This window comes from Leptopilina boulardi, unplaced genomic scaffold (assembly GCF_019393585.1).
Source record: "Leptopilina boulardi isolate dan_hultmark-lab unplaced genomic scaffold, ZJU_Lbou_2.1 LbouV2_248, whole genome shotgun sequence".
In the NCBI taxonomy this organism is placed as follows: domain Eukaryota; kingdom Metazoa; phylum Arthropoda; class Insecta; order Hymenoptera; family Figitidae; genus Leptopilina; species Leptopilina boulardi.
In genome coordinates, this window is record NW_026137805.1 from 583,538 (window position 1) to 597,155 (window position 13,618).

General features: G+C 27.2%; 1 protein-coding gene across 1 annotated transcript; it reads left to right on the forward strand.

Moving 5' to 3' along the window:
• Nucleotides 1-1,984: 1,984 nt before the first annotated feature.
• LOC127280488 (uncharacterized) lies at nt 1,985-13,466 on the forward strand. Its single transcript, XM_051303503.1, has 2 exons — nt 1,985-2,518; nt 8,970-13,466. Exons 1-2 carry the CDS (start codon nt 2,035-2,037, stop codon nt 13,139-13,141), a joined length of 4,656 nt encoding a protein of 1,551 aa, XP_051159460.1. The 5' UTR covers nt 1,985-2,034; the 3' UTR covers nt 13,142-13,466.
• The last annotated feature ends 152 nt before the right edge of the window (nt 13,467-13,618 follow it).

Consider the following 13,618-nt stretch of genomic DNA (forward strand, 5'->3'; position numbering starts at 1 on the left):
TTGTGTACCGCTTTTCAGAAAATTTTCTGTAAACATTTTTGTTCTTAATTTTTTCTTTTGAAAAAAAAGATGAAATGTGAAGAGTAATTAATTTTAAATATACAATAATTAATCAATCCTCGTCACACTTTCTCAAATCATTCGTTTCTTAAGGGTAATGAAAAAAACTAACATTTAAAAAAAAAATTTCAAATTTTAAAGCATTAAAAAGGTTCGTGCAAAAAATTGAATCCCTGAAAAAATATCAGTTTGTCAAACAATAATAAAAAATTATCATTCAACAACTGTGAATATAAAAAAATTAATAAAATTTAGTTTGATAAACGGGAAGGCATGAAAAAGTTTTAAAACAAATTTTTTAGAATTATTATCATTTAATAGAATCTTATTCTGTAGAATATTACTTTTTTAGAATATTAAATTGTTTAAATATTAATTTTGCAGAATTTTCATTAAACTGATTATTAATGTTACAGAAATTTTATTTAGATGAAAATTAATTTGACAGAAATTAAATTTGATCAAATTTTAATTTGTGAGAAACACTGTGTTTGTAAAATATTAATTTTGAAGAATAGTAATTTAAAAGAATTTTAATTTTCCAGAAAGAAGATTATAATAGAATATTAATATAAAAAAGTACTCTAAAAACGGCATTTTTTCAATTTTTAAGGTGTTTTCCAAAACCTTAGGTGTTTTAATAATTCTGATAACGAATTCGTCTATGCGGTCCCGGAAATAAAAATTTTGTTGCACCGTGTAATTTATCTTTCCGTGTAGTTATAAAAAAAGTAATAATAGATTATATAGCTTTTCTCATAAAAATTTATTTTTTTCTTAATCTATGATACTTAAAATTCGACATATTTGTAGGTAAAATATAGGTATTGTCATTCATTTCTGATATAACCTCTAGAGACTACGAATGTTTAAAAAGTATTGTACAAAAAATTTCAATTGTTAATAACTATTTTAATTTGAAATTTTTTTGAAAATTCTTTTACGATATAATTTGTAACAGTCTACACTATTCGAAAATATATTTTGACTTTTGTTTTCTACAAGTGTTGGTGATATTGGGGTTTCAATATTATTGAGATCACATTAGGTAAGATAATATTCATTATTTTTATCATTGAAATCCAGGATATCATAATTATAAAATTATTATCATTATTATATATATTATTATATCCTGTTATTATTCTCGTAAGACGGGGTTATTTCGCTTATTGCAGGTAAATTCGCTCACCAAGTTATATGCTTCAAAATAGCTTGAAAATAAAAATTTGATACTCTTATTACCAAGTTTGCCCCCGATCGGATTAGGCTTAAAATTTTTGTAAAAGTATAAGTAGTTATTTTGAAAAAATTCTATGCATATTACTATATAACAAATTTTTTAATCCAAAAAAAAATAATATTTTTAATAAAATTTAATGTTAAAAATTTTAAAGCAATAAAGAGGCACGTGTAAAAAGTTGAATCCTTGAAAAATTATCACTTTGCCGAACAATAATAAAAAATTATCATTCAACAACTCTGAGTATAAAAAAATTAATAAAATTTAGTATAATAAACGGGACGAATGCAAAAGTTGTAAAACAAATTTTTTAGATTTATCATTTGATAGAATCTTATTTTATGCAATATTACTTTTGTAGAATATTAAAATGTTTAATTATTATTTTTGCAGAATTTGTATTAAACAGATTTTCAATGTTGGTAGAAATTTTAATTCGAACAAAATTAATTTGCCAAAAATTAAATTAATATTCTTTCTGGAAAATTAAAATTCTTTTCAATTACTATTCTACAAGACAATGTTTCCCTTAAATTAAGATTTGATCAAATTTAATTTATGGCAAATTAATTTTGGTCTAAATAAAATTTCTGCAACACTGATAATCGGTTTAATGAAAATTCTGCAAAATTAATATTTAAACAATTTAATATTCTGCCAAATTAATATTCTACAGAATAAGATTCTTTCAAATAATAATAATTGTAAAAAATTTGATTTAGAACTTTTTCATGCGTTTAATTACATTTGAGCAGCAAAGTCAATCTGACATTGTTGTCAACACTTTAATTGAGCGTCTAACGAAATCGAAAAATGAAACCCGCATGAAAAGTTACATTCTAAGAGAATTACCAAAAGAAACTGATCTCTATGGTGGTGAAAAACATGAAAAACTTGACATGAAATATGTAAACGAAACATTTAAGTACATCATTAATGGCGTACTGTTTCCCAACTATAGCAACATTAATTTGTATTTGGCTGAAATGATTCAGAATTCAGATAATTTAAATTATTCAATTTTTAAGAAAACCGTGTATAATCATCTCTTGCAACATCACTTCAATTGGGAGTACTGTTCGCAAAAAAATTACACATCAACACTACCTCAATTGACAATTAAAAAAATTTTCGACGACTACATTTGGTCAATTTTTCCCCAACCCGAAGAAGACATGAGCATAATGGACGTTAAATACATTTATTCAATGGTAGGTTTAAATATTCTCAGGTCCACGTCATTGGATGAACCAAATCTTTCGTTCTCGGAATATATTTTAATCACGCGACAACTTGATTTGCAGCATATCGATAATGAAACCTATAAAATTGTATTACCGTATTTCTCAACTGCAGCTTTATTTTTTTATGCCTCTAAAAGCAAAGGAATAAATAAAATAAATTTAAATGATGAATTTTGGAGAGAAGCTTATAAAATTTTATTTACCGAAATTGATATCAAAATAAATGAAATTGTAAGTAAAGAAATTGAGAATAGTTTGCCTTACAAACTGGAAAGGGAAATCAATAATACCAAAACTCGAACGATGATTGCCCGAGAAATACTTAGTCTTTATTGTTTTAATGGTAAAGAGAAAGACGTACCTGACAAATTTGTGTCCTATTATAAAACACTGTACCTTTGGATAACAAAACTTATATTCAACCTTTATCAGTGTGATACAAGTTTTTTACCAGATTTAGGTGAAGTATATGATAAGCGATTTCAAAAAATAGAGAAAATGTACAAAGAAATTGAAAGAAATGCAATAACAAAAGTCTTAACCGACGGTGGATTATTAGAAAAAATAAATCCAAATGTTATAGTGAGATCTTCAAAACTACCAAGTATATTTCCCATAGGTTGTAACATGTGTCCACCTGTGGAGCGAGAAATAAACCAGGACATATATGTAATATTTGCAATAATTGAAAACGAAAAAATAGAATATTACGCTATTAGACAGATGAATGATGAATTGACATTAATTACAAGCAATGGAATGGAAAAAGAATTTGTTAGAGCCATTTCTAATAATACACATTTAAAAATGGAAACTTCATCACTTTCCATAATGTATAAACGTAAATATGAAAATTATAAATTTTTTGTTGAAAGAATTGCCAATAAGAAGACAAAGGAGTTTATAACAATGCTAAAAGCTCGTTATAGGGAGGTAACTGTTGGGGAAAAAATTTTAAATGTCATAAGAAGTTTAATTCCATTATACAATTGTATTGAGAGTGCAAAAGCTGGTGACAAAGCTGGAGCCACTTTTAGTTGTACCATGGATATTTTTAGTTTTATTCCAATTGCAGGTTTTGTTTCATCATATTCAAGTAGATTAGTCAACAGTTTTGTAACATCAATTGATAAGAATTATTTCATTATAAATGCTCTTGCAAAGACATCCGGAATTGTCACCAAAATGTCATTAACAACAGCGTTAAGAAATATTGCAACAGATTCTGTTAAAACAATTGCAGGACAAATTCTAGCTAAAAAATTCTTTAAAGATTTAGCAATAGCCTCCCTTCGAACACTTGATCCTGGATTTGAATTACTTTACTCAATGGGTCGTATTAGTTTTAAAATGTTGGGAAAATTATTTGAAAATCTTAAATTAAGTTTTAAAACTATATCAATAGCTAAAAATATTTTAATATCAATGGAATTATTATTAAAGAATATGCAACGAAATATGCATTTATTAACCGATCAAATGGGATTAGTACCAAAGGTTTTAGTCAAGCAAAATAATTATGAAATTGTTAGATACTTTTATCCCAGTGGTTCACATTTATTTGGACCTGAGTGCATAAAATCATTTGGAAAAATTGCCGAATTAAGAACCATACAAGGAGCTTCATATAAGGTTCCAGTTGTTCCAGTAAAATCACCAAATGAAATTTCTTATAAACAATATATTCCAGAAACTGGTGATATAATTGGACCCAACATAAAAATGGATAACAATGATCTTCTTCGTCGAGTTAAATTTATGGTAGCGGATATGGTGGCTAATGGACGAGATATGAAAATAACTCGTAATTATTATGTCTATCATAATAGAATGGAGTTTAGATTTACACCACCGAGGGAAAACTTGCCCGTAGATTTAAATCAACAACTGAGAACAGTGGAAAATAATTCTCCACAATTTATTAATCTTCATCCTCATCCACTTTCAGATTCATCCAATGTATTAAGAAAAATAGATTATAATATTCAGTCAAACAACGGAAAATTAGAGATAACAAAAGTATCTCATCCACTTACAGATTCATCCAATGTACTAAGACAAATAGATCATAATATTCAGTCAAAGAATGGAAAATTAGAGATAGAAGAAGTATCATCAATTTCTGAACAGTATCAACATAAAAAATTTGGTGTTCGTGATAGAAAAAAAGTAGATAAAATGGAAGATATAGAAAATATTTTATCACATCAACAAAAAGCAGAAGAATGATTGATTAATATTCCTAAGAATTCAATACAAATTGTACATGAAAAACCATACACAGTCATTGAAAAAGGCGATATATTAAATAGTTTTGAATACTCAACACCACATTTGCAAAGATTGCAAGAATTTGTCGATAGTATACCAGGAACGTCGAGACAAACTTTAAAAATTACACCAAATGTAAATAATGGAAATGTCGAAATAATAGCAGAGGGTTACGAAAATTCTTCACCATATATGAAAAAAGTACAAGAATATTGAATGAAGAAAAAAATATAAATTTAAATCGAAAAAAGTTAGATACAATATTAGAAGATATAGAAAGTATTGCATCACATCAACAAGAAACACAAGATTTATTTAATATCCCCGAAACATCGAGACAAAATGTACAAATTAAACCAAAAATAGATATACAAAAAGTCGAAAAAATAGCAGATGATTACGATCATTCTTCACTATATGTGAAAAAAGTATTAGAAATATTAAATAAAAAAAAAATTATAAATTTAAACAAAAAAAAATCAGATACAATATTAGAAGATATTGAAAATATTGCACCACATCAACATGAAAGACAATCCAAAGGCTTAGAAAACTTTGCATATCTACAAGTAGAAAAAATGTTGGCTAATTCCGGGACTTTAATAAAACAGTTTCAAATTAATCCAAACAATTATAAAACGATGTTAAAAACCTCAACCTACACAGAATATGTAGATTTATTAAAATCATGGAAATACCAAGGTTTAAATGTTATGATGACAAAAAAAAATGAAATACATAATTTACGTTATGCTGTAAATACTTTGGCTCATCTTCAATTGAATGGAAGATTTCCGTTAAGAATACCACATAAACTCTATTACTCTCAAACAATAAATGGACTAGAAAATTTGAATTTATTAAGTAATTTAAAAAGTAAAGATTTTTTCTTCAATGACATTACTATTTTAAAAAATAAAGAATCAAAGCTGCTATCACAATTATTAGATTCAGAAATAGAAATACGATACACCTTAATAATTAATTCTCCATATGGATTTGTAGACTTAACTCATTTTCATGAAAACTTTAAAAATGATTATATAACATTTGGAGACGTAATATTTACAGTAAAGGATACTTCTTTTACTGCAAGTAATAAAATTTTAAATATTGAATTAGAGCAAAAAAAATGTCATTTAGTCATTGGTATCAATCTGTAGAGAAGGATTTTAAAGAATTGTTAGAGGTAGAAGAAAATTTACAATTATCAAGAATGAAAGACATTGAAAATGCCGCCAGTTTCTTATCCAATAATCGTCCTTTAACTACTTTAAAATCTGCAAGAAAATTGCTTGAAGAATATATTTTAAGCACAAAACCAAGTTTAAATGTTCCAAGTTATGATGAATTTGCCAATGATATATTAAATAATCAACTTAATCATTATTATCAAGATTGGAAAATAGCTGCACATCCTTATATTCAAGATGTGTTACTTAAAAGTCATTTAGATAATATTTTTACAGAAAGTCAAGCAATAAAAAGAATTGAGATGATATATGGTTTAACTTATTTTCAAGATATACGTGAAGCTTTTTCTAAATATAATAAAATCAAAGATATTAGGCAGCATCTTCGATTTGAGGATTATTATATTTTATATTCCTATACGCAGAGAAAGAGTTTATTAAATATTGATGGACTAAGACGAATGGATGCTGCTATTAATCGACTTGCGCTTAGACAAAGTGATACAAATAGAGTTGATTTAATGTTTCATCGTGCTGAAATGATTAGTGAAGATTATGCTTTGCATCTTTTATCACTCGAGAGGAAAAAATTTATTACATTTGAAGAGAATATGATGTTGTATCCAGATCGTAATATGGAATTAGATAATTGTCTGAAGATGGCGCGTACCTCACATGAAATGCCGTTAATAATGGATATTAGATTAAAAAATGCAGTTGGTTTTGCTGACGTTACTAGTGTTATTTCCGATGAAACTCATCTATTTTATGTTATTACATCGAGATCTGAATTTATATTGGAGAATAAAGTATATATTGACACAATTGATGATCAGAAAGTGGTGATTATGAAAATGGAGGATAATGGAAGTTCAATGGAAAAAAGAATGGTTAATATCGCAAAGAATCTTGAGGAATTATTTTCAACAAAAACCAAGTTTTACTCGGAATTTGGTAATTAGATTTTATTAAAATTTCTTGTTTTTTTAAAATAATTTTGTTTAAAATTGTTACTTCTGTTCAATTATGCATTTAAAAAAATAATTATAAACAAATAAAAATGTAATAATAATATATATTAATTTATAAATAAAGTTTTTTTATATCTAAAAATTTCTAATATTTATTAAATTTTTTTAAAAATAAAATTGGTTAAAAAAAATTGTTATAGTAAAATTAGGGTTTAGTATAAATTTATTAAGTTATATTTATTTTTAGATTTAAGCATAAATAAGATAATTACGATTGTTAGATACAGTGAAATCCACGTATATCGGATTTCAAGGGACAGAAAAAAAATCCGATTTAAGCTGGAATACGAATATTGCGGGTCCGATATAAGTGGGTTTCACTGTAATTTTTTTTTCTAGGGAAATGTTTACAATCATTTATGTAAAGAAAGTATTGTTCAATAACCTTAACAAGTTTTAAATAAAAGAGGCATATATTCTTGGCGCAATGTATTTTCTATAGAAAAAAATATACAAGTTTGAATTTTTTCCACAGGGTTGCACAAAAATTCTTTAAATAAAAATAGACTAACAGGTGTTCCACGTGTATTTTTTTTTATCTATATTATTTGGATAACCTTGTGGATATTCAATATATAAGTCTCATTTACAACTTAAATTTTATTAGTTTAAAGAGTGGACAAAATACAACCCAGAGGTAAATATTGTTTAGAGTGCATTAAAAAAAACCTTTTTTTACACCGATGGGGAAATAACTTGTGAATTAAAGTGTACACTTAAGTTGAATGAATCTGAATTAATTGAGCTGAAGAACGTAACGTTAATTGTTTAACGGTTACAAAAACCAAATTATTATTAAAGTTTGTTCAAATTTTAATCATTACCAATCGAAAGAGCATAAAAAAATGTGTCAAAATCCATGAGTTTTATTCCAAATTTGATGTCGGAAAGATATGAAAAATCAAAATTTAATAAGCACCCGATAACGCAATCTTTAACATTTGAGAAAGGTTAAATTAATTTTGATTTTTCATATCTTTCCGACATCAAATTTGGAATAAAACTCATGGATTCTGACACATTTTTTTATGCTCTTTCGATTGGTAATGATTAAAATTTGAACAAACTTTAATAAATTGGTTTTTGTAACCGTTAAACAATTAACGTTACGTTCTTCAGCTCAATTCTGAATTACATGAATTACCTTAAGTATTGTGAATTATCATAAGTTACCTTTAATTAATTTAAAGTATTGCGAATTCCTATGAATTATCTTGAATTAACTTGAATTATATGAATTATTCCGAATTATCTGAAATTTGGCTTCAAATTCTCAAGGAAACATGATCTTCTTTAAAAAAAATAATAATAAAACCTAACACGTTAATTTGTTTCAGGATCAACACAATGAACAACACAACAATCATTGTTGAGCAGTCACAGAACTTTCAATTTCTTTCCGTTTGTCACTACATTAATCTTCTGGGTATTTTTTTTCATAATAAAAATTATATTACATTTGAGCAGCAAAGTCAATCTGACATTGTTGTCAACACTTTAATTGAGTATCTAACGAAATCGAAAAATGAAACCCGCATGAAAAGTTACATTCTAAGAGAATTACTAAAAGAAACTGATCTCTATGGTGGTGAAAAACATGAAAAACTTGACATGAAATATGTAAACGAAACATTTAAGTACATCATTAATGGCGTACTGTTTCCCAACTATAGCAACATTAATTTGTATTTGGCTGAAATGATTCAGAATTCAGATAATTTAAATTACTCAATTTTTAAGAAAACCGTGTATAATCATCTCTTGCAACATCACTTCAATTGGGAATACTGTTCGCAAAAAAATTACACATCAACACTACCTCAATTGATAATTAAAAAAATTTTCGACGATTACATTTGGTCAATTTTTCCCCAACCCGAAGAAGACATGAGCATAATGGACGTTAAATACATTTATTCAATGGTAGGTTTAAATATCCTCAGGTCCACGTCATCGGATGAACCAAATCTTTCGTTCTCGGAATATATTTTAATCACGCGACAACTTGATTTGCAGCATATCGATAATGAAACCTATAAAATTGTATTACCGTATTTCTCAACTGCAGCTTTATTTTTTTATGCCTCTAAAGGCAAAGGAATAAATAAAATTAATTTAAATGATGAATTTTGGAGAGAAGCTTATAAAATTTTATTTACCGAAATTGATATCAAAATGAATGAAATTGTAAGTAAAGAAATTGAGAATAGTTTGCCTTACAAACTGGAAAGGCAAATCAATAATACCAAAACTCGGACGATGATTGCCCGAGAAATACTTAGTCTTTATTGTTTTAATTTGGGTGACAATATTGAAAAATTTGTGTACTTGTATAAAACCGTGTACCTTTGGACACTAAAATTAGTACTCCAGCAGAGTTGCTTTACAAGTCATTTTCCAGATTTAGATAATGTATTTCTTAAGCAATTTCCAAAAATAGTGAAACTGTACAAACAAATTGAAAGAAATGCAATTACGAAAGTCTTAATAGATAGTGAATTATTTAAAAAAATTAATTTAAATGAATTTATATTTTCCGCAAAAGTAGAATACCGTGAATGTGATATGTGCCCAGCTGAAATAGTAAAACTAAACGAGAACATATATACACTATTTGCAATAGCTCATAAAAGAGTAAAAGAATTTTACGCTATTAGGCAGATGAATGGAGAATTGACATTAGTTAATGTCAATGGAAATCTAACAAAATTTATTCGTTCCATTGTTACTGATAATGCCAAATCATATAAAATGAACTTATATCGATACTCAACGTATAAATATCCGAATGAAAATTATACATTTTTTGTTGAAAGAATTGCCGATATGAAGACAAAGGCGTTTATAACAAACATGATAGAAGTATATAAAGAGAAAACTCTTGGGGAAAAAATTTTAAATGTCGTGAAAAGTTTTATCCCATTATACAATTGTATTGAAAGTTCAATAGCAGGTGACAAAATTGGAGCCACGATAAGTTGTAGCCTGGATATTTTAAGTTTTATTCCAGTTGTAGGTTTTTGGGCCTCATCTTCATTTAAGGTAGTCAACAGTGTCGAAAGTGCAATTATTAAGAATGTTTTTATTGCAAACGCTGTTGCAAAGACATCCGAAATTGTGACCAAAATGTCATTAACTACAGCGTTAAAGACAATTGCAAAAGATTCTGTTATAACAATCGCAAAACAAATTTTAACTAAAGAATTCTTTAAAGGTTTAACAATAGCCTCCCTTCGAACACTAGATCCTGGATTTGAATTACTTCACTCAATGGGCCGCTTTAGTTTTAAAATGTTAGGAAAACTGGTTAAAAATTTTGAATTAATGTTTAAAACTATATCACAAGCTAAAAATTTTATATTATCACTGAAAACCTTATTAATGAACATGAAACGAAATATACATCTGTTAACTGACATAAGGGGATTAGTACCAAAGGTTTTATTGAAGAAAAATAATTATGACATTGTTAGATACCATTATCCTGGTAGTTCACGTTTATTTGGACCTGAGTACATAAGATCAATTGACACAATTGCCGAATTAAGAACCGTGCAAGGAGCTTCATATAAGGTTCCAGTTGTTCCAGTAAAATCATCCGGTGAAATTTCTTACAAAGAATTCGTTCCAGAAATGAACAGTATAATTGGACCCGAAATGAAAATGGATAACAATGATCTTCTTCGTCGAGTTAAATATATGGTAGCGGATATGGTTGCTAATGGACCAGAAATGAAAATAACTCGTGATTATCAAGTCTATCCTATTACAATAGAATGGAAAATAAAACCTGCGAATGAATACGACGGAAAATTAGTGTTACAAAAAGCATCTCAACCACTTTCGGATGAATCCAATCTGTTAGAAGAAATAAATCACAATGTTCAGTCACAGAAGGGAAACTTAGAGTTACAAAAAGTACCAGAAATTTTTGAACAATATCATCATAAAAAATTTTCTCATGAAAAGAGAAAAAATCCAAATATAATGCGGGAAGATATGGAAAATATTAATCAACATCTACAAAAAGCAGAAGAATCATTGATTAATATCCCTAAGACTTCAATACAATCTGTACATGAAAAACCAAACACAATCATTAAAGCAGGTGATATATCAAATAGTTTCGAATATTCAACACCACAACTGCAAAGATTACAAGAATTTGCGAATAGTATCCCAGGAACGTCGAGACAAAATTTCCAAATTAACCCAAACATAAATATTGAAAAAGTCGAAACATTATCAGAAAATTATGTTCATTCTTCGCCATATGTGAAAGAAATACTAGAACAAGTGAAAAAAAATCAATATCTAAATCCAGATAAAATAAAATTAGATACAATTTCAGGAAATATAGAAAGTATTGCAACACATCAACATAACAAACCAAAAACATTGGATTTGGATGATATCCCCGGAACGTCAAAACAAAATGTACATAAAAATTCAAATTTAAACAAAAAAAATGTAAATACATTATCCGAAGGTCTAGAGAACTCTGCACATCTACCAGTACAAAGACTGTTACCTAACTCCGGGTTTAAAATAAATGAATTTCAACTTAATCCAAACTTCTACGAAGCGATGTTAAAAACCCCAACTTACACAGATTATGTAGATGTATTAAAATTATGGAAATACCAACGTTTAAGCGTTATGATGAAAAAAGAAAGTAAAATGTTAAATTTACGTTATGCTTTAAATAATCTGGCTCGTTTTCAAATAGATAAAAGATTTCCATTAAAAATACCACGTAAACTCTATTTCACTCAAGAACTTAGCGACAATGAACTTTCAAATTTGTTAAATAAATTGAAAACAAAAGACTTTTTCTTTAATGACATTACTATTTTGACAAATAAAGAATCAATGATTTTAGAACCATCATTAATTTCAGGAACAGAAGTACGTTACAGCATAACAACTACTTCTGCATATGGATTTGTAGACTTAACTAAGTTTCATAAAGACTTTGAAAATGATTACATAACATTTAGCGATGTTTTATTTACATTAAAGGATATTTCTGATGATGAAAGTAACAAAATTTTAAATATTGAATTAGAGCAAAAGAAAATATCATTTAATTCTTGGTATCGTTGTTTAGATTCGGATTTGAGACAATTGTATCAGTTGGAAGAAAATGCACAATTATCAAGAATGAAAGAGATTAAAAATGTTGCCATTTTATTATCTAACAATCATCCTTTAACTAGCTTAAAGGCAGTAAGAAACAATCTTCAAGAGTATATTTTAAGCACAAAACCAAGTTTAGATGTTCCAAGTTATCATGAATTTGCTAATGAAATGATAAATGGTAAATTTACGCATTCTTATCAGGAATGGAAAATAAATGCTCATCCCTATATTTTGGACGTGTTACATAAAAGATATTTAGATAGTATTTCTACAGTGAAAGAAGCAGAAAAAAGAATTAAAGAAATATATGGTTTCTTTTATTTACAAAATATAGATGAAGCTTTTTCTAAATATAATAAAATCAAAGATATTAGACAACATCTTCGATTTGAGGATTATTATATTTTGTATTCCTACACGCAGAGAAAGAGTTTATTAAATATTAGTGGACAAAGACGAATGGATGCTGCAATTAATCGACTTGCACTTAGACAAAGTGACACAAATAGAGTAGATTTAATGTTTCATCGTGCTGAAATGATTAGTAAAGATTATGCTTCGCGTCTTTTAAATTTCAAGAAAAAAAAATTTATTACACTTAATGAGCATATGATAGTGTATCCAGATCGTGAAAGTGAATTAGCAAATTGTCTAAATATGAAGCGTAGTTCATCAGAAATTCCGTTATTAATGGATATTAGATTAAAAAATACGGCCGGTCTTGCTGACATTGGTAATGTTATTTCCGAGGGAAATCCATTTTATGTCATGTCATCGAGGTCTGATCTTATATTGGAGAATATAGTATATCTTGACAAAATTGGAGATACGGAAGTGTTGATTATGAAAATGGTGGATGGTGGAAGTTCAACGGAAAAAAGAATGGTTAATATCGCAAAGAATCTTGAGCAATTATATTCCACAGATACCAAGTTTTACTCGGAATTTGGTAATTAGATTTCTGTAAAATTCCTTGTTTTTAAAATAATAGATACAGTACGTGCATGTCACATATATATATATGACATTAATCAACGTATTGGTGTTGGGAAAAAATATCTACTTCTTATCTAGTATGTAAAATTATCATCTCTGATGATTTCAATTTAACTAATTCGATGGTACATAAACTGAGTTGTGAGGTTAATCATTTTTATAGTGATCTTCACTTTTTTGGTCCCTTAATACATTTATAAAAGATTTACGTAATACATTTTTTTCGATAAGCAATAACAATAATGTATCCAAATAAATAAATATTACATTCGTTATGAAAAAATTATATTTTGATTACTTTAATGTTACCCTTCTATACGTCGAATATACATATGGAAGAATCTTATTTCAATTGTGTACCGCTTTATAGAAAATTTTCTGTAAACATTTTTGTTCTTAATTTTTTCTTTTGAAAAAAAAGATTAAATGTGAAGTGTA